This window comes from Periplaneta americana, chromosome 3, assembly GCF_040183065.1.
Source record: "Periplaneta americana isolate PAMFEO1 chromosome 3, P.americana_PAMFEO1_priV1, whole genome shotgun sequence".
Taxonomy (NCBI): domain Eukaryota; kingdom Metazoa; phylum Arthropoda; class Insecta; order Blattodea; family Blattidae; genus Periplaneta; species Periplaneta americana.
This window is the reverse complement of record NC_091119.1, coordinates 41354552-41378342: the sequence shown is the minus strand read 5'-3', so window position 1 is coordinate 41378342 and position 23791 is coordinate 41354552. Positions and strand designations below refer to the sequence as shown.

General features: G+C 34.7%; 1 protein-coding gene across 1 annotated transcript in view; it reads right to left on the bottom strand.

Moving 5' to 3' along the window:
• Positions 1-3: 3 nt before the first annotated feature.
• The window catches only part of VGAT (vesicular GABA transporter), a 50491-nt gene continuing 26703 nt past the window's right edge, over positions 4-23791 (bottom strand). The window contains exons 2-3 of the mRNA XM_069820365.1: positions 16730-17096; positions 4-14222 (exon numbers count right to left, since the gene is read on the bottom strand). Coding sequence (XP_069676466.1) covers positions 13405-14222; positions 16730-17096 — 1185 coding nt within the window. The 3' untranslated portion in view covers positions 4-13404. The remainder of the gene's footprint in view (positions 14223-16729; positions 17097-23791) is intronic.

Below are 23791 nucleotides of genomic sequence, written 5' to 3'. Positions count from 1 at the left end.
TCATAAAACAGACTGTTTAGTTAAATTAACACATTTTATTGCATTTTAATTACAACAGTTATTACTAATACATGTATGTAGTTAGTATTCTATGTAGGTTAAAATATTTCTAGTTAACAGCCCAACATAACGTTATATTCATTATCAAATCATACTTTTGTACATAACACATCCTTCTTATATCTTCAAGCTCAAGTTTTAATGACACACAAATTATACCTTCTGAAGTCTTACATTTGGTAGCATTTCTTATCATAGTTACATATTGTCCACATTTCAATTTATTTTTATTGTGTAATGACAACCCCTTACATCGATGGTAATTTCGTACAATTACTCTTGTGGAATAAAATCATGAAATAATTGACAATATCCGTAGGCTATTCTAAGCATTCCTCTCAAGTTTCCTTGACAAAATGCTATACAAATTAGAGATAAATAAATGGTGCAGTATAAACACTCATAAGATCCCTGTATCATAGTTTCTAATCTTTCAGTTTATGTAATTTACTGCAAAGTCTGAAGTTCTTAACACTGGCAGTTTAACTGGGATTGAAAAATAAATAAAATTGACCTCACCACAAATCATTAGTTGTCATGATCAGACAGTAAGATACAGTATACAGGGTGTAATCGATATAAACTGCCAGAATTATACAAATTATAATTGTTTATGCTGCACAAAATCATGAAATTATTAGCTGACCATAGACATAGAGATATATAAGGTCACGGAAGTCCTTGGGACATTTCGAATCCACAAGTAAAACTTTGTATTCATGTGAATCTTCACGAATCGAGCCATATTCTCACAAAACTAGGACAAGCCTGAACACGAGCATGCATTTATGTGAGGCAACCAGTATACTCGTGGGCTGCTGTCCATAACATCGACGTGGACAGAACATCATGGCAGAGTTAATTGAAATGTTAATGTAATTTTGTTCATAAAGTTACCCTTACCTCCAAATAATCCTTTCTGAGAAATTGAAATAATATCCTGCACGTTTCTGGAATAATATACCCTAAAGTTTATACAGAACCATATAAATTTTAAGTGTTCGTAAGTACAACCAGTAGCTAAAAATGTTAATGTATGAATTATTTCTTCTGAGGAAATACTTAGGCATATTGAAATACTGGTATCTTATTTCTTTAGATATGGTCCCACGAGATGTAAAAGTTTATCAAAAGTGTTAGCATCCATTTCTGTGTGATTTTTAAATTATTAGCTCCGTTAGTAATTTCAAGTGACCGTACTTTCCTCTCTCAGACAACTGTTTGTTTTGCAACAGCGAAAGTTTTCGCTTAATAATTTTAAAAACAACAAACCACTAAGAATGTCAAATTCTTGTTTCTAACTTAGAAATGTCATTCTTTTACCACTGTATACAACATGACATTTATTTATTTATTTATTTATTTATTTATTTATTTATTTATTTATTTATTTATTTATTTATTTAATCTGACCGAATTAAGGCCATAAGGCCTTCTCTTCCATCCTACCAGATAGCACATATAAATACAAAAAAGAAATACAGACGCTGATGAAAATAATACAAATTAAATTAAAGCCCTATAGAGCATCAACAGGGTCAAAAGAACACTATAGAGCTCTCATTGAGCTAATACAAGAAAAAAAAAAATAAAGAAAAACAGAGATAGCAATGATGATAGTGATAACTGATAATAATAATAATAATAATAATAATAAATGCATTGCATATTAATTGTCAATTTTACAACAGTATAGGTACAATATTTACTGTATGTCATGGGTTAAGCCGAAGTTGCGCAACCTGACAGGTGTTCAACAAGCAATTCCATGAACTAGAATGTGATTTTTTAAGTTAAATTTGAATTTTGATATTGTCTGACATGGTCAAGGAGAGAGTTCCAGAGGCGTGGAATAGATATGCTGAAAGATATGACTTGATACTTTTTAGAAATTATGCTGATCTACGAGTCATTCCATCATTCAGATAGACACACTTTCATTGAAAGAGTAAATTGATGAGTGAAAGTGTTAATTTAGAGCATGCATTTATGGATAAAGATGAGTAAGAAGCTCGCCATTATATTACTTGCGAGTATTAATGTTACGATCTGTTCTGCAATTATGTTTATGCCAGCTTTCCCTCGTTACGATCTGTTTTGTAAATATGTCTATGGCCAGCTTTTCCTCGAGCCACTATCATACCATTACATGACATATCAAGTTTGGAGAAAATACTTGATGTTAATGTAGTGAATACCATGTTAAATAAAGTTCTCATATTCACAGACTATAAGAGACTCACAGGATAGCAAGAAGTTAAAAGTTCTGTCTATACACACAATAATTGGCATTAGTAGCAGTAGTGATGTGAGCTTTATGTGCTTGCCACTACTCTCAAGGAAAACTTCCTGGTACTCATTTCTGTTAAAGAACGAATTGATGCCAAGGCCATAATGCACTGGAGAGATTAGGTCAATTGGAAAAAATGCATGACTCCTTTGGGAATCGAATCCACAACCTTCAGTATTGTAGCAGAACACCTCAACCACTACGCTATCGCGTGCTCCCTACTTCACATAATTTTCTGTTTTCATTTCATTTCACTGTAATTTAATTAATTGAACTAAAAATGCAAAATTGTAATTCATGGTAGGCCTAAGTCAACATCGAAAAACATCTTTCTTCCAAAGACACGTGAGAAAAATAGCTTAGAATGCATGTTGTTATTAAATGACTTTGTTTCTTCTCGTAAATGATATTTTAAGATTTTATGTATGCAGCACAAATTTGTAAGTTACTTTGTTTCTTCAGTATAATTTTTTAATTTGAATTATTTCATGAATGTATTTTGAAAATTTGAAAGTATGCAATATTTTCGTGTATTAACCTACAGAATTTGATATCTAGTTTATCATCATTTACTTCCTAAACTGATACATGTTACTGTTATAGTGGATTCCATATAAAACAGCAGGATATGACATGAAACTTGAATGCTTTGATACCAGAATGTGAAAGCTCAAGTATTTATATCGGTTGCATTTTTTCTTTACTATGTTGCCAACATTATAAAAATCTATATTTATTTATTTTTATTTGGTCAAAATATTTTGAAGGTAAATTGTTTTATAGGGGAATAAAATAGTTTTTTTTTTTTATTTATCCATACTTTAGAATAAGTGTTTTCCAAATTATTCTAAACGTTTTATTAATGTATATTTTCAAATTATTAAGATATTGTAGACGATCTTGGGTGTTATTTTATAGACAGGCCTACGGAAACTTCGCCAGTAGCAGTAATAACCTAAAAAAAATAAATTTATGAAACCGGTATTTATAAAAAAATAGATCTTGGACTACAATGTAAGCGAATGTAATATGTGGTAAGTGTGCCTCTAACATATTTCTGTAAATAATCATAGATAAAAACCTTGTTATATCCACGAGAATACACAACGGAGATATGAATAAATTAAGTCTGACAATTGTATTTACAAATTCAGTAAAAGTCGAATAGATAAAGAAGAATAAGAAAGTTTACTCTTCACAAAAGTTCAGAATATTATTTTAATGCATTTCTTATATATTGATGGCTAAGGAGCGAAACCTCGTATCTGTAAATTTGCAGGTGAATTAAAAAACTTTTAAAAATTAATTTTTCTCAAAATAGACAAACTTTTTATATATATTTCTGCTTTGTAAGATCTTCTACTCGAGGACAAAATATTAGTTAACTGTACAGTTTTTTAACATGATAATAATAATAATAATAATAATAATAATAATAATAATAATAATAATAATAATGTAAATTTAAATATTAATGTGGCTAAACTAAATTATCATTTTTGTATGTACGAGATATCACTTCTTTGCCATCGATATGTTTTGTTACAAATTCAAGCAAAACAGCAAAACTTGCAATAGTTTTGGCTATAAATGTCACATCATGTTAAACTAAGAAGTACGTACGGCGTATCTTCAGATCCAGCAAATTAAATTAGCAATCATTGAAGAGTTGCAAATGAAACACAATGTATCATAAAGTTTCTTCTTCTGGGTGCTTAGTCAGAATTGAAGTGTTTACGTGAATTATCCGTATCAGTAAGAGTTTAGTGTTGAACAGACACGAACTACTTACTCATAAATATTATGTATAAGTTAATTTGACAGTTATTTAATCTTTTTGTGAATTTAATTAATCATTCTTATACTGGTACTGTATCATTCTTTATCTTCCAGTGACGCAGAAGAAGCCTATATGACATGAAGTAAAATGAAGTAACTACACCTCACAGGTATTAACCCTTAAGCAGTCGTGCTTAACCACTCCCATCCACTTAAACCATTATTATCTCGAGTATGCGAATTCCAATTTCAAAAATGTTTACGGTTATTTTTGCCTTACCAATTCCAATAAAGGTACTGGAAGTTTCAGAAGTATAGGCTTACTGAATATGAAGTTACGAGCTCCGTAATATCTGACTGAGGTGTTCACAACACCCTGCGCGATGGCTTAAGGGTTAAGTTATTTCAAAACCATTTAGTGTGTTTTTGGTTAAAAAATACTATACTGAAAAAAGTCCACTGATTGAGATTCTGGCTGATACATCTATTATTAGGCAATACAAGTTCTCTTGAAGATATGTGTCAGAGGAAAAATAATTGTTACATCTCAAATCTGAACTATATTACTAGTCAGCGATGTATGCAATGGAGGGGGAAAGGAACTACGCTATCCCATTATCCCCTGGCTTAGTTGCCTCATAAGTGATGCCTTATTCGTGTCATTTATAAGGTTCCAACCAGTCTTCGGACTGCTGACTTAACATTCGCTGAAAATAACTTTATATACATAAAATTGCCTGCACTCATATAAAATGCATTAAAGTTCTCTCAGACAAAATCATGTTGGCTATCTTACGTATGCAAATATACGACAAACAATGCAGATCATTTCACTATTTTTTTCTTTAGAAACCAGCCGAAAATTTTTTCTGACCATAATTTTGAATGAGTGCCATCCCTGAGTAGATGTTTTTTATATACAGGGAGTTAAAAAAAAAAGTATCCAATATTTTAAGAGGTGCTAGTATGCATCAAAAGAAGAAAATAATGTCTAATAAACCTGGGTCCTACAACACATACTTTCTGAGATCTGAACACTTGTTCATAGGAGGTGCTCAATGTGACATCCATTCATGACAATGCATTCCTCTGTCTCTCTGCGTAAGGAATCACGCACTTTTTAAAAATTGTTTTAATACGTTAATAAGAAAGTCCTGATAACGATCTCCAGTTAATTTCTGTGGTAGCACGTATAGCCCTATTAATCTATCACCAAGAATGCCTGCCCATAAGTTGATTGAGAATCTGTGTTGATGCCTTGTTTCTTCAACTGCATGTGGATTTTCATCTGCCCACACATGCTGATTACGAAAATTCACATCATCATCTCTGCTGAACCCTGCTCAAATCCTCAACCAGACTTTTGTTTTCAGTATTCCTTGTGACGTATCATTATTCCATGCCAGGGGTGTCAACTATGGTGTGATTATCTGGTAGTCTGCTGTATTGTATGACAGAGAAATGCATTGCCATGAATGGACGTCACATTGAACACCTCCTATGAACAAGTGTTCAGATCTCAGAAAGTGTTGAAAGTGTTGTAGGACCCATGTTTATTGGACGTTATTTTCTTCTTTTGATGCATACTAGCACCTCCTAAAATATTGGATGCTTCTTTTTTTAACGCTCTGTATGGATCAAGGGAAGAAGATCATCATCATTTTATGTTTTTAATTTCTGTATTGCATTAGTAATCTATATCCGTTTTGAAGACGACAGTTTCTGTAGTACATGTAAAACATTTTAACTATCATGATGTGTTGATTTTACATCAACTTCTCCCAATATCCACTCATATACTCTATATACAGTTACAAATTTTCTAACCATTCTCCACAGTCACGAGCATTTTATAGTACTTTGTGATAACATCAAGAACCACCACACAATTGATAAGTTACCGGTATCGTATCACATGAAACATGGTTTATCTGTTCAGTCTTGCACTCAGGTCATTTTCATTATCACTGTGATCCTGCTGTTGAATCCACATAGTTTCTACACTTACACATTTCATTACATTCCACATCAAACATATACTTGTACCAAAGAACTTACATGCATAATATGTACTGGACCATGATACAGAAATACATTATATATCTGTGTTCTAACATCATGATCCGACTTAGAATTAGTTGGGTTTTCATATGCAGTGCAAGCCTTTTCCTAAATTTTTCTCATTTTGTTGATAGTTTTCAGCCATCAGTCACATTCGTTAGAGTTAAATTTGTAAATTCGTCTACACAGGTATTAAATTATTTTTGTTTAAACCCTTTTTGTGTGTTGTGTGTGTTTGGATAAAAAATATATTGCAATGAAAATAACCTTATATAGGCCTACATAAATAGTGAATAATGAAATCATAAGAACATATCAGAAGCTTTAGAACAGGATATTTCCATTTTATTCAAATTAATGCCATAACAGTAATCATTTTAAAATTATTATTTCCTACATTAATTTGTAAAATGTGTCATTTTCTGGATCACTCTCTGATTAAAAACTGGCCGTATTGAAGTGAAGTTGTTCAAATTTCTTTATATTCTTAAATTTCATAACTGAGATATATTATAGGCCTATTCAAAACTGTACAAGTTTTTAGTTTGTGTAAATTTACAAGAAAATGTATTTTATTGTAATTTCCAGGGGCGGCTTTTGGGGCAGTGCCACTCCTAAAAAGGAGTTGTCGTTGTTTATTTCTACTCATTTTATTCTTATGTCATCTGAATGAGCACGCGCACAGATCGCGATGCACTCTTGCAGCATTTCTCCAAACACTGGAGCCAGTTCAGTGTGGCACTATCTGCGTCCATATAACACTGTACAAAAGGCTACTGATTCTAGTTTATAAGAATTTCTTATGGCAGACACTGAGCCGAATTCAATTTGACTCAATAGTTAACATTCCGCCTGCTAGAGTGCAGTATTGCAGAAATTTCGCTAGATGGCAGGGTTGTTGGAGATGTTAGGTAGGGAACCATCAAGCGTAGGCTTTCAGGAAAACACAAGTTAAAGTTCCGCGCCAAATCTTAATGTAATATTGCCAATTCAAAACAAATGCACACAACTTGGATTTGAATGTGTAAATTATTACCCATTTAACTATATTGAATGCAGAGATAGTCAGACATGGTTCTTTTCAGAACGATAAATATTTGTTTCATATTATGTAACACTATTTGTTAATTCTGTGTAATATTTTCTTTATTTCGCGACAACTAAATATCGCTACACTGTTGCTAGTGTTGATGCTTTTGTTAACAATACATGAGATCTGTGCAGGACATGAACATGCGTTATTCAGGCTGCGGCCTTGGATTCATTGGCCTGTTTAAATATACCGGTAGTGCAAACGTGTTCATTTATTATCTATATCATTGTTATTCTCGTGTGTTTTTGCCAGTAATTTTACTAGTTATAAAAGTCGTTTGTATTTGACTTAACAATACTGAGAAACGATGAAAGAGTAATGGAAAGGAGAAAAATTCTCTCCAGCGCCGGGACTTGAACCTGGGTTTTCAGCTCTACATGCTGATGCTTTATCCACTAAGCCACACCGGATACAACTCCGACACCGGTTAGAATCGTCTCAGATTAAGCTCCAACTCTTGGGTTCCCTCTAGTGGCCGCCCTCTGCACTACGTCATAGATGTCTATGAACGCAGGACCGAAGTCCACACATGTGCTGAGGTGCACTCGATATGAGTGACTAGTTGGCCGGGATCCGACGGAATAAGCGCCGTCTTAAATCTTTGTAAGCCTATTTTGTAAATTTCGTTATTAGTTTCGGAAATGTTATTGTAACTGTTACTGGATGCATTATTAACTGCACACCTGGTAAAATAGCTGGTTTAATTAATGTGTTTTATTTAACATAATGTAAACGTGAGCTGTGATTATCACCTTTCACTAGGGTGATTTGCATGCAACTTTTTTTTTTTTTTTTTGGCACCATCACCAGAATGCCTCACCGGCTGCCACTGGTAATATTACTATAAAGTTGTTGTAAGCCTAATACGTATAACAAATATTTTCGACCTCTGCGCTATTTCCATAGCAATTCATAATTTATTGCTCATTGAATGTTATTTCACACAGTACTTGTATGATATCCAATTTACACCTCCACTATTTAGACCTGTGAGTAAAAACATTCTTGAATGAATTCCTTGTTGTTATAAAATTTATCCTGCAATATGCTCTGAGGTGTTCTTCACATAATTATTATACTACATAGTTTTACGAGTAATACCATTTTTCAATTTATCTTGTATTTAAATTGTGGTTTTTCTTCAAATATTTCTCTTTTAACAACCTGATTAATTGTCCTCTCTATAATTTTTCTGCCTACAAGCTAGTTCTTTGTTCAGTGTTGACTTAGGCTTCTAAGCCGATGTTTATAGGTTGTAGGTTTCCGGGTTCTTGCCGTGTTGTCATTGGTTTCTAGAAGCTGACATTTCGACCATCATACTGTGGTCTCCTTCAGAGCTGCAGTGACATCCTCGCTAGTAGTCAGAAATCTCTGCAGCTCTGAAGAAGATCACAATGATCGAAACGTCAGCTTATAGAAACCAATGTCAAAGCGGCAAGAACCCGGAAACCTACAACCTATAAACACCGGCTGTAGAAGCCTAAGTCAACACTGAACAAATAACTAGCTTGTATGAAATGTAAATCCAATAATGATAATGAAGTTAATATAAAAACCTGTGTAGACTTTCAGTGAATAGTGGGAGTTCAGGAATTTGTAGCTAAAAACACTCCAGTGTCTGCATCTTTAACACGCAGTACCAGCAGCAGAATCGAATATAAGTAACAACAGTTAATAACAGCTCTACACACGAAATGACTGATTTATTGCTTTTTGCATTCATGAAATAATGACGACATTGGACAAACATTTAGTAAAAACTCTTGAAGTATCAACACCTACTTATCCTAGCTCTCACACCATAATCTTCCTGCTTAGAAGATTGGCTTGTGAATCACTTTACAAAGACTCAAAATATTGTGTAGGAAAATATCAGATTAGTTCGTGATGTGCTAGAATGAGGACGATGGCGATGATGTTTGGAAATTTATTCTGGCAATCCCTATTTTTTGTTTGTGATACCCAGAGTAATGAACAGACTTTTGGTATTTCATGTTTTGTTTAATTCAGTCGCGGTTTTATTGTTTAGATTATAATGTTGGTTATTACTTTTTACTCAGTATTCTACCAAAATTGTATAGACAGACTGATAGAATGTAATTCATTAGAATTAGATTTAAGAGCCAAGTTTAAATTTGTTGTAACTGTTCCGTAAGCTTTATTATATTCACGAACTTCAAGAGAAAGGTTCGCTCTAGACTTACGAAAATAATATGTTCCTTAATAGGGGCGAATAGAAATTATGTTGATGGTGGTGATGCAGTTGGTTTCTTGTTTATTTTACGTTTCTTTCTTTCTTTTTTATTTACTAGCACTCACACATAATAATATAATGTAATTTCATGAAAAAAGTTACTTAAACTAAAGAGTTGCTGGAAAATACTCATTAAAAATATCTCAACATTTTGTTTTTGTAAGGATGCAACGTTTTGGTGTACAAAAATACTAGTACAGTACCATATTGGTAATAATTAATCATTACAGAAAAGAAGCTGAAAAGATCTTGAAATGTATGGATCTGAACACGAAAACAAACATGATACTGGTAGCACTAAAAATTGTTGGTTTAATTGAAATTATGAAATATTCATTTCGAAATTATCTGAAAGATGTCACCAGAAAATAGAGCAGCACAAAACAACAAAAGCTGCTCTGTTGGCAGTTGCACACATATTGAGCATAATTGAATCAGGGATTGCAGAAACGGCACATGTCATGAAAACTAAATTTTTCAGTAGACACAAAAAACGATATTACTGGTGGTAGACCATATCATTGGTTATAGTACTGGCTTCTTCAGACAGAAGCCTAATAGATGTGTCGTTTTATACCAAATTTATTGGAATCTAATGAATTGTTAATGAAATAAATCAATATATATTAGCTTGACATGTGCTGTTTCTGCAAGGAATCAAAATTGTAGTATAATAATTTCAGTTCAACTAAAGTTTATTTGTCAAATTAGGGATATAATATATGCATAGGCCTACAGTGTACTTAATACATAAGTTCAGCATATAAATGAACTTATTTTTCCACAATAGGCCACTGAAGAATATTATTGTAAAATTCTTGATATTCATGCGGTATGTAACGCATTAGTTTGCGTATATCGTCAAGCTTCTCTCCTTGAATTGGCACGATTTTGTCTGGAATGCCAATGAAGAAGGTAAATATGGTATTCTCCTTTGTACTTACAAGCAAACAATCTCATGGGGGCAGATAAAAAAATTAATATTTTTTCTTCCATCATTTTAATAATGTCAAAAGAAGTGCTTACACAAATTTTGGCCACTCGAGTGCAATTACAAAGACTGTAAAAATAAGTTTCCCTGGTGCTGTTTACAGAAAGAGAACAAAATTTCGTGGAAAGTTTTATTGGAACAGATATAGCAGTTGTTGTGTTATTTTTCAACGTATTGACCACCAGAATTGAGACATTTGTCATTCAGTGGGATCAGTTTTTGTATCCTTGTGTCGTAGATGTCTACCATCTGGAATTGGAACCAATGTGTCGGCACATGTCTTTGACATGAGTTGTTTCTGCGCGCTTCCAGGATTTCACAGATCTCCAAATGTGAGACGGCTATACTGATATGTGGTTTCTGCATGGAATGATAGCCCTATATCAACAGTTCATGAAACTCGAATAAACTCATTTCGCCACAAATAGTGACAAGTGCTGTTTCTGCAATCCCTGATTCAATTATGTCTAATGTAGGGTGACCAGACGTCCTGTTTTTAACGAGATTGTCCCTTTTTTCAACCTTTTGTCCCCTGTCCAGAGAAAAGTATGCTCGAGATGCCAAATGTCCCGTTTTTTAAAAATGGCGTCCCGTTTCCCTAAATTATTGTTGAAATATTTCTTTTTCTTTTATTTTATTTAATAATCACGTAAAACACTGATTAATTCTATATTGTTTCAATCAGGCGTCACCGTAAAGAATTCAATAAAGGCCATGTTAATCACAAAATGTCATTTCAAAAATGTGTCTTACATGGACTTCTATAGTTTCCTGAAGGAAAGGCCAACATGTCTAGAGTAAATTCACTCATCAAAGAAATATGATGCTAATTGTAAAATACAGTAGTTACAAGGTAATATGAGACAAAAAATTTTGTTATGAACAAGTTCAGAATACAGTGACATGGATATAATGTAAGGTCCAATTAACCTGGAGTATTTTTAAATAGATAGGTTAACCTAATTAATCCAGTCTAGTTGCAATATAAAAAAATGATTCAAATGACTTAAGCCAAGTATTCATGCTAATCTATTATGTATAATTATTAGGCCTGTAGCCTTGTTACTGTAAACAGTGTAGTGTTACTTTAAAATAAATAAAAGTGGACCTTAGTGCTCACTGACATTATATAAATACAAGTAATAATGAATGTTTAGATAAAATGTTGATTTGTGTCAACTTTAATAAGTGTCCCTTTTTTATTTTGGGAATCTGGTCACCCTAGTCTAATGTGATATATAATTCGTATTGCTATGATCAGTAGCCTAAATATATTTTTGCGAATAAGTACGAATACTTGCACTCAAAAACTTTATTGTATCCAGGAATCTTAATATATGCTCTAGGTGTAGGTGTATGAAAATGGTACATTCCTTAATAGGGGCGAAAGGAGATGATGACAATGCATCTAGTTTCTTGCCGATTTTACGTGTTTATTTTTAAATGACTCTTTCTCCGCTTTTCGAACTGTTATTGTAGATACTGTACGGTGTATGGTACTCATTCCGTCTTGCTTTACTAGAAATGTTATCTGTCATGTACACTGGGTACTCTGAAGTTTTATGCTTTCCAAGGCCCTTGCATCTAGCCCATCACACAATTATGAATGAAACATACAAAAACCAACTGTACATTTAACATTTTTCTTATTATATTTGGAAGACATTGGATTTATATAGTTTTAACATTATTCTCACATTCTGAAAATAAATCACTTATTTCTATACTTATGTCTAACAAGGAACAAATTAAATTTTATTTATAAAAAGAAGTAAATTATAATATAAAACATTATCTTATCATATATAGGGATGGTGAAAAGGATACCTTGTATGAGATAAATAGACAATCACACAAAAATTTTAATGGACAAAGAATATGAAAAAGTTTGAGGTTATTGGAATTTGTATTTAATGTCTAAGCCATATCGTAAAATTTGATAGACATAGATCGAGTAGCCTAATTCACCATCCCAAGGCATGATTCCCCTGTGATACAGGTTCTTTAATTGGAAGACGTTAATTTTTTGGCATATATGCATTTGAACGATATTTTGGAAGACTTGGTTACATTGTATTTAGCCATTGAAGGCAAAACCTCTAATTACACAAAAGATTCATGTTTTGATATAAGTGTAATTATTATTTATGTATTCCTTGGAATGTATTACATATACTTTTCTTATATTTTAAAGTAATTATACTGTCTTTTGAATGGAAGACATTTGTGGAAGACTCCGTTTTTAGAACAAAAGCTTTGTTCATGTTGTTAACATGCATGAATCAGTAGAATTTTTTTTAATTTTTATATCAATATATGCGATTCTCATTTAGGCAAATACATGTTCTATAAATTAGAATTCTTAATTTAATTTGGCAGCAATATTTCTTTGTAAATGGAAGACTCCTTTTTATATATACACATACACACGTTAACAACCTATATATTTAACAAAGATGGCTTTTATAAGAATTGTTTAATCCTTATACAAGCCAACCTTTTTTTTTACAAGCATCCATCTCAGCTTAATAATATTAATTTATTGTCAACGGCACTTGAATTTATGGTGAACTTTCTTTCTCTCAATGTGGGTTATGTTCTGTTTAATACTATTGCTATCCTATAAAACTATAGGAAAGAGAAAGTCACAGGACAACTTGCGGATGACACAAGTAATCTTTTCAAATCAACTATGTAATATCTACGATTACTTTCCATCTCGGCGATTGCGTATTACTATTAATCTTTTTGTGTCACCCTGTTACTTCTAGCCTACCTGCATAACAAGATTTAACTTCCTGTTACTACAAACTAATTGTCGGTGTGTGCCAGATCAACAAATCGATGTACCAATGAGAGGGAAATATTGACTTTTTTTAGAATGGTAACCCAATTTCAAATGCCTTGATCAGAGCTGAACCCGAATCATATACCCCAATGATCCCGAAGAGGCAACCCAAGAATATGACAAAACAGTCATAAGCAACAGTCCCCCAGTCTAGCTGAGGACGCTTCAGCTTGAGGTGGAAGTAGCAGGGCCAGATGAAGGATAGCATCGTACCAGTGAAGCTGCCGATGAAACCCATGAGGATGGCGAAATGGGGGATGGAGATGGCCATAAGAACCGTAAATACTACCACTCCCACCTTGAAAGCAAGTCCCCACACTTTGAGCTCTCCATCAAGTGCCCAGATGGTGGGAAATAATGTCTCTGGTCTGCCCTTGAAGAAAGCCTTCTCCAGCAGCTCGCAAGCGGCGTAGTAGGGCAGAGGGTACGAAAGCACGGCCTTGACGACCAGAAAGAAGTTGACAAGGCCTTTGAAACCTGGGGAGTGCAGGTTGTTAGTGATGACCTGTTGAGTGTCGTTCTGGAAAGTGAGGAAACAGATGTACCCAAACAGAGACTTGAAAGCTGCGGCCGCTATGTGACTCCAGTTCAGCATCCAGTCGAACTTCGATCTGTCGATCAAGTTGCCCTCCAGTGTGGGCAGGAAGATCTGCGACGTATAGCTGAAGACGATCACACCCAGGGAGATGGGGAAGTTCTCGAAGTCTATGCTCCATTTGACTTTGGACCATCCCCAGTCTGGGATCTCCAGGAGGCAGTAGCCGAGGATGACAGCATTGATGAACAGATGGGACATAGTGCACCAGAAGCTCAACACAGATACCATGTGCAGCGACTTGAGAAATCCTGCAATACAGAACACAGGGATATAAATGCCACGAGAATAGCTACAAGACTCCTGTTTTTTACAGTTTTTCCTATTATTATTATTATTATTATTATTATTATTATTATTATTATTATTATTATTATTATTATTATTATTTTTATTATTATTATTATTATTATTATTATTATTATCATCATCGTCATGATCATCATCATCATCGTCATCATCATTAATCATCATCATCGTCAATCAATCCATTGCTTTTTTCTGGAAAAACATGCTGGAATGGTGTTCTGGCACCTTTATGTTGTATTTTTCATTATGAAACCGAGAAATAATTAATAATTAATTTTTCTTTGAGCTCCGCTTAGACCTTGAAAGTCTTAAAGTTGGGAGAAAAGGACAAAATTCCTGTGCACTTACAGTAATCATCTCCCAGCCATTATACAGTATATAATTAAAAATTTGTCTGACCAAAAATATGGATTACCCAACAAATTTGAAGGGTACACGGGAATAACGATCAAGGTCCATTTTAGAAAGTTTCGAGAAAAACGAATTTAAAGTTTAAGCACTTAATACTTTGTTATGTGTGTATTAATAGAAATTGACGTAGTGGAATGTCAAGAACGATTATTTCTTATTACTAGCTAGACCACATGATAGTACTTCCTTTCCACTATAAGATGGCATTATTAACTCAATTTCGATTTTTGATGGACCTTGATCGTTTTTCCTGTGTACCCTTCATTTAATTTATACAGATTTTAATGTATTGCCTATTGAAGAAATTTATAAATATAGTTTACTAACTTACTACCACAGAAATAAAATAAAACATAAATCTAATCGACATGAATATCGTACTCGAAGACAAAAGTCTACCTTCCCATTAATTGAGCCTAAATGTCATACAAGTGCAGCTCTTAAACATGGTGTTAGTTTCGGCCCAAGACTTTATAATAAAATTACAAACCATTTTCCAAATTTGAAATATTTTAAAATTGAAGCTTTTAAAAAAGAAATTTGTAAAATTATCCATGATATATACCGGTAATATTAACAAAAATTATTTTTTACCTTTTATTTTTGTCGACTATATTCATGTTTTTATTGAATATTACTGGCTTCTGTCGCATTGTCAATTTATATTAAATGTCTATTTTTCTCTCTTTTTCTCTTTCTTCTTTATTCTTGCTCTTGTGTTGTATTTATTGGTTTAAATTAAGTTACTTACTGTATTTAGTAAACTGTCCTTGTAAATTTTATGTTATATTTTTGACTAAGACCACACCGTACACGAGCCTGGCTCTTACGGTACTGGCTAGAAACATTCTTGCTTTATAAATGTAATTTGTACTTACTAGCTAGTTAGTTAAAAAAAAAAAAACAGAATAACGAAATCCTAGGAATCTCTGAAATTACTTCATTATAGTGAAATTTCGTTATATCGAAATACTTTATTTTTTCTTTAAAAAACATGTTTGTTCATTTGCCTCTACTTACACCATAAATTCCGCATATTTTGAATTTAGGTCTGGAAAAATAATATCTTTAAATAAAATAGGAAGGTGAACTTGCATTTTGTTCTCAGGTGAAAAAAAAGGGGTTGAAAATAAAGAAATACTATTTGTTGCAGTCGTCAAAGTGTCCAACCCAAAGGTGAGAGAGATATTATTTAACGAACAAGAAATGTTCTAAAACAACAATAATATGGAAAAGAAGCACATAGCATCCATGGATGTGATGGAAGCGCATTGCTTCCCCTTTTATTTTAAAAGAAAGTTTTTTTTTTCATTTGTACATGGAAAAAAAAAATATTATTTGTTGTTTCTTATATTTAATTTCCTGTTTATACAATGCTTTTGAATCAGGATGAATTTGTACGTGGGGTCGATGTGAGATGGCTTCATAGTACCAGCTTACTCTACGCACTGATAGCAATGGTAAAATGTAACTCTACGTACTATCATAAAACATATATTGCAGTTGGTATTTAATATTAGATGACAGAAAAATTAAACTCGTCAAGAAAATATAATGCCACAAATTGTGTATGCAATCTCTGTAACTCACTGAAGCACATGAGATTGTTTAGCAAAATGCCAACAAAACCTTTTCAGAATATCCAGATCATAATTAATATCTCTCCCATTCCACTTATCAGCTGTCAGTGTTGTTCTATCCCCTTCTCGACTTCAGTGTGGATGAACACTGAAAGATCTAAGGGTGGGAGTTGAGAAGGTTAGTGAAATAACGGGATTTTCATTGTGTCAGTAAGCAAGGTTTATCTACATTTCTACAGACATTAAGTCAGTAAGACCGAGGAAACAGATATATACCGTAGTGCTTTTGTGTTGTGAAAGTTTAAATATGGCATCCTTGTGTGATCATCACTATGTAATTCACAAACTTTTGCAAACGCCGTTTAGTGTACTGAATTATAGCAATAAACTTAAGACAATAGAGGGTGGTCCTCAAAAACCTTTTCTTAATCTAGAAACCAGCTATTTCTGAGACTTACCAAGAGGTATAAGAAATATTCCTATTAGCATCATCCAGCTTCTGGAATCAATTGCTCCCTCAGGGAAGGTTCCAATCATGAGGTCTCCGCAAACCACGACATAGAGGATGCAAGTCATGAGCAGCTCTATGATCTGCGCGATGTTGACGGCCCGAGCACCCCACAGGGGGCCGAAGCACTCCCGTGCGATGGAGACGTATGAGTCTCGAACCCTCACCTTCTGGCCCGTGATGGCATCCTCCTCATACAGACACTCCACCAGGATCTTTCCTGTGTAGCAGCAGATGTACGCAATCCCTACCATGGCTGCGATGGCCCAGTAACCACCTCTCAAGACTGCAAATGGCAGCGAGACTATGAACATCCCCTGGAAAAACAAGGTGAGAAATACATTACTAGACTCTTAGAGTGCTATTCATAGACATTTCGCTAGCCCGCGCTACGAGCATACTAAACTAGCCCTGGCTATTGACTGGTTAATGTACAGGATTCATATCATACCACAATATATCGCTAACACTGGTTTATGAATACGTAGAACGTTAGTTCGCTGATCATCCACCGGAAGTCCGCTCTAAGAATGTCTATGAATACGGCCCTTAAATCCAATTTACGATTTTTTTAACCGTATTAAGGAAAATTATTACTTGACTCCATGTGGAAAGTAATATTGTGCCATTTATTTTTGTTGGTACTAAACTAAAGCAATCCGTTTTGAAAGCTGTGTCATTCACTCCTTTGTTCTCATTGAAATGAATCAGATGTCTTATTGTAGCTTCATGACAATTTAGTTACTTACTTACTTACTTACAAATGGCTTTTAAGGAACCCACAGGTTCATTGCCGCCCTCACATAAGACCACCATCGGTCCCTATGCTGTGCAAGATTAGTCCAGTCTCTATCATCATATCCCACCTCCCTCAAATCCATTTTAATATTATCCTCCCATCTACGTCTCGGCCTCCCCAAAGGTCTTTTTCCCTCCGGCCTCCCAACTAACACTCTACATGCATTTCTGGATTCGCCCATATGTGCTACATGCCCAGCTCATCTCAAACATCTGGATTTAATGTTCCTAATTATGTTAGGTGAAGAATACAATGCGTGCAGTTCTGCGTTGTGTAACTTTCTCCATTCGCCTGTAACTTCATCCCTCTTAGCCCCAAATATTTTCCTAAGAACCTTATTCTCAAACACCCTTAATCTCTGTTCCTCTCTCAAAGTGAGAGTCCAAGTTTCACAACCATACAGAACAACCGGTAATATAACTGTTTTATAAATTCTAACTTTCAGATTTTTTGACAGCAGACTAGATGACAAAAGCTTCTCAACCGAATAATAACAGGCATTTCCCATATTTATTCTGTGTAAAAATATATAATAATAATAACAATAATAATAATAATTTATTTATTTAATCTGGCAGAGATAAGGCCAGTAGGCCTTCTCTTCCACCCAGCCAGACTCTAATTATATAGGTCATATCCAAACGAGAAAGTGTGGTTATTGTTCTTCTGGAATATAATTGGCAGTTGATATTAAGAGATCGTGTTTCTATCTAACAGATGTTTATTCCTTAAACAAGAAGAAAGAAAGAGGAAAAGTGGTTAGTTCCATCAGATAATATGTAATATAATATAAGCACGTGCAGGGCATTTAACATGTATTATTATTTTCACCCCGATCTTACGAGAGAACTCATAGATTTCGCCAGTGCCGAGAAGCGTAGACCATTTAATCATTTAGTTTGTCAGTTCCAGAGTGCACCACAGGTTGCCAGGTTCGAAGCTCAACGCTCTAGCACTGAACCACTGTGGCGGCGTTCTAGCAGATATTATTGCAATGCTGTTTTCTTTTACACGCCTTTCATTTGCAATCTTAAAATGACAGCTAATGTTTGTCCGCTGCGTGCTATACCAGGAAGGTCCCGAGACGGAAACCACTGTCGTCGTTGGGTCAGTGAGATTGAAACTCTTGGCCACGTTTTGGGTGCCTGTCCTTTCAACGAAACGCTGCGGAACTCTAGACATCACAGAATCAGATCCATGATTGCCGAAGCCTTGAGGAAGAAAGGTCTCACTGTACATGAAGAAGCCCATGGCATCTCTCAAGAAGGATCCTGTCGGTTGAATTGATATGCTTGCCATTCCACCAGGCTCTACATCTGTCTATATTATCGACCTGACAGTCAGGTTCGAGGCACAGAAACAACAGCCCGCTGAAGTCCACGCAGAAAAATGCAGAATTTATGAGCCCACAGTTCCACTCTATTTGGAGAAATATCACCTCACCTCCATTGAAGTAGTTGGGCTGATGGTTGGCGCTAGGAGCACAATACCTCGCCTCTTTGTCAGTTTCTGCAAGAAGTTCCAGCTGAACAAAGACTTCATTCGTGATGTTTCCCTTACTGCTATCAGAGGATCACTTGCCATTTTAAAATACTACCTGTACTTTGTTTCCTAAAAAGGAAGAACTTTTGTTTGAACGTCTAATCTGTTTGTTTACTATGTTTGGGCCTGTTATATGTATGCTATTATCATTCCTGTACTCAATTTCCCCGTTTTGTTCGTTCCCCACATTTCTCTTTTGTGGTCTGTTTTTGTTTTCACTCTGTGTGTTATGCTTTGTCCAATGAGGCAGTCCCGTTATTGGGAAAGCTAAAAGTGTCTTTCATATTATTATCTGAATTATTATTTACATCTGACTGCGATTATTACCGATACTATACATTGTTCCATAATGTCTGACAGGCAGGGACGTCGGTAGGGGGGTGCGAAAGGGTGCGCAAGCACCCCATAAAAATCGGAGCACCCCTTTCCGCACCCCAAAGGCCAATTTATTAACAAAATACAAGGCATAAGTTATTTTGAAGAACAAAAAGAAACAAACAATTTCTTGGATGTGAAAAAACTACGTCCCATGGTGTATCGTAATGGATGTGATGAGCAATAATAGTAGTGAAAAAACTACGTCCCATAGTGTATCGTAATGGATGTGATGAGCAATAATAATAGTGAAAAAACTACGTCCCATAGTGTATCGTAATGGATGTGATGAGCAATAATAATAGTGAAAAAACTACGTCCCATAGTGTATCGTAATGGATGTGATGAGCAATAATAATAATAATAATAATAATAATATTAATAAACAGATGTATATTATGCGCGCAAGTGCATGAAAGAACATTTTGGATTTTTTATGTACCACATTTTTACAGCTCGCACCCCATTTTTAAATCTCGCACCCCATCCGCACCCCCTTGCTCTGATCCTGGCGACGTCACTGCTGACAGGAGAAGTAAACTTTGCCGGCAGAGAAGGAGAGAAGTATAAAATTGCTCTTCAATCAACGGCAGAAGTCTCACTCACTCCACGCTTGTCTTGAAGTTGGGCGGTCTGAAGCGTTCTATCCCCGTTCAACTTCAAGATAAGTGCGGAGTGAGACCTCTGCCATTGGTTGAATAGCAGTTATACTTCTCTTCTCCTCTGCCGGCAATGTTTACTTCTCCTGTCAGACATTACGGAACGAAGTATAGAGATAAGTACTAGCCTATGAACCTGACGGTTTACACCACTTTTCTGTCCAACAAGGATTGTATGAAGTCCTTTTCTCACGTACAATTTCGCTAATCCATTTTAATGTTAAGCAACTGCACTGTTTTAATCATTACTTTATTTTTATTGGCTTTGCACATATTGGACTTCGAAAAGTCCACACCTGTGGAGTAACGGTTAGCGTGTCTAGCCTCAAAACCAGGTGGCCCGGATTCGATTCCTGGTTGGGGCAAGTGACCTGGTTGTGTTTTTCCGGGGTTTTCCCTCAACTCAATATGAGCAAATGCTGGGTAACTTTCGGTGCTGGACCCCGGACTCATTTCATCGGCATTATCATCTTCATCTTATTCAGACGCTAAATAACTTAAGATGTTGATAAAGCGTCGTAAAATAACCTACTAAAATAAAATAAAAACTTCGAAAATTTCAAAGTTAAAAAATTAATCTTTGTTGAAAACTCACACTATTTAAAATAGTTGAAAATAACATTTTGATTTAATTTATTGAACAATAAGCAAGGGTCCTCAAGAGACCTGTGATTTACGTAAACAAATATTTGAAGTGTCACCATAATAATAATATAAAAAAATAATAACAGCAAGACTGTCGAAACATCATTTTGTGTGCCGAAGCAAATTACCTGGTCTAAAATCGTGAAAGATTGTGATAAAGTTTATTGTTATTTAGTCAACTGTTCGAAAACAGGTTGGAACATCATAAGTGACAGTAATAAGGCATCACTTATGAGGAAACTAAGCCAGAAGAGAAGCCACCGGCGTAGCTCTGTCGGCTAAGACGCTTGCCTGCCGATCCGGAGTTGCGTTCGGGCGCGGGTTTGATTCCCGCTTGGGCTGATTACGTGGTTGAGTTTTTTCCGAGGTTTTCTCCAACCGTAAGGCAAATGTCAGGTAATGTATGGTGAATCCTCGGCCTCATCTCGCCAAATACCATCTCGCGATCACCAATCCCATCGACGCTAAATAACTTCGTAGTTGATACAGCGTCGTTAAATAACCAAGTTAAAAAAAAAGCCAGAAGAGTCCACACCTGTGGAGTAACGGTTAGCGCGTCTGGCCGCGAAATCAGGTGGCCCGGGATCGATTCCCGGTCGGGGCACGTTACCTGGTTGAGGTTTTTACCGGGGTTTTCTCTCAACCCAATATGAGCAAATGCTGGGTAACTTTCGGTGCTGGATTCCGGACTCATTTCACCGGCATTATCACCTTCATTTCATTCAGACGCTAAATAACCTAAGATGTTGATAAAGCGTCGTAAAATAACCTACTAAATTAAAAAAAGCCAGAAGCTAATGGAATAGAATGGCCAGTTCCTTTCTCCTCTCATTGCATACATCACTGACTAGTATGATAATGATGATACGATTAGGAGTACTTGATACGGTTTAATTTAACAAGTTTTTGCCAGGTACGGTATATAAAATTTGTTGTATTTATTGCAGTAATTTCTAAACGTAATTAATTACTAGACAAATTCAATACTGTATTACAGTAGATTGAGTTTTTTTTTAATTTGTTGCTAAGTCCTGTTCTAATGAGTAATGTTGAGTTTAGGAATTGAGTATTATATAGACGGGAAATTTGTGCAAGTATTTGCATGTGATGGTGAATTTCATAATGATTTTAGAACGGTTCCGATGAGCTTCGGTGGATTTCCTGATATCTGTAAGAAAATGCAATGCCAACTTATCGATGACAAAAAATGCCCAGTCCAAAGCCATGTAACCGGAGATAGAGGGAATAGACTATATACTGTAAAAAAAATAGACGTCGTTAGTACGACTGAAACCGGTAATGGCGCGTGTGTTCGTTTCGTGCGGGTTAGTAAGTGTTTTATCGGTTATAATCGGCATTCTTACTTGCTTAAAAGTGTTAATTTTATGTCGAAACATGACATTCTAATACTATTGATCATTTGTTGATAATATATTTAAAAGTGTATTGTGAAACAAGTTTTACATCCATCTACAAGAACTAGGAACTGCTCTGTGCTGTTGGCGGACTTCATTCAGGTAAGTTACTGGTACGCAACTTGTTCTTTTCTTTTGTAATTTGAACCAGTCTACATTTACAGTAGCTATATGTATATTATGCAATTTGTATTATGTTTAAGTTATTGTCAGATTGAATAGATGAACATTATTGGAAAGGTTTCGAAAATGAGATTTTGATATTTAATTTACTGCTAATAATGTGTCGCACTGTAAGATCTAATACAGAAATTGTAATGAATTTAAACATATCAATTTTGAATGAGTAGGCCCTACATGCTAGTGAAAAAAAAAAATCGCACTGAGTTCCAACAAGTAGGCTATGTTTTATTGTCTGTAAGTAACAACTCTTTATTTTTAACGTGGGGGGGGGGGAGTGAAATCAAATTATGTGGATAAAGTATGGCGAAGTTATTCGGTTTATTTTGTGTGTGTGCGTGCGTACGTGTGCAAAATGGTCCATAATTCGCGCAAAGGAATGTCAATTCCTTTTCCATAATAATAATAATAATAATAATAATAATAATAATAATAATAATAATGTTTATTTTCGCTGGCAGAGTTAAGGCCTTCTCTTCCACTCAACCAGCCTTAATCAATACAATACAATACATATTTAAATTACGAATATTTACACTACACTTAAAAAGAGTTATTTTACGACGCTGTATCAACATCTAGGTTATTTAGCTTCTGAATGAAATGAAGATGATAATGCCGGTGAAATGAGTCCGGGTTCCACCGAAAGTTACCCAGTTTTTGCTCGTATTGGGTTGAGGGAAAACCCCGGAAAAAATCTCAACCAGGTAACTTGCCCCGACCGGGATTCGAACCCGGGCCACCTGGTTTCGCGGCCAAACGCGCTGACCGTTACTCCACAGGTGTGGACTACACTTAAAAGGTTCTCCAGCATTATTCTTCAGTTAAGTTTTAACGACTAGTAGACTACATATTTATTTAAATTTAGATAAACCTATAAGGTAAAGTAACTTAATTTATGAGCTAATTTAATTCAATCAATTATAATTAATTTGAGATTTGTGATAGCTAGTAAAATGATGAAATTAATTTAATATAAGCATACTAGAACTATGTTACAGGATGAAAAAAAAAATATATATATATATATATATATATATATATATATATATATAAATCTAAAATATATTTCTATAATGAGAACATTAATGTAATTGCCATTAGAGGTTTTGTAAATCTATTTAGAGAAATTAATGATAATAATAATAAGAATGGACAGATGTTAGTTTCATTATATGTAATAAATATTAATCAGCAATTCCATGACTGTGTGAAAAATATTCTAGTCATTTGGGTCCTGAGCTTACTTTCACAAACAATTGATATTTGATTTTGAAAGATGGCGACGCTTTATGATTCGAAAAAAGGTGTAAACTGCAAATTCTGTATAAAGTTCGGCCTAGGAGAATTTTTTGCGCTTGAACTAAAAATTCTAGTTAGAGGATTGAAACCAGAAG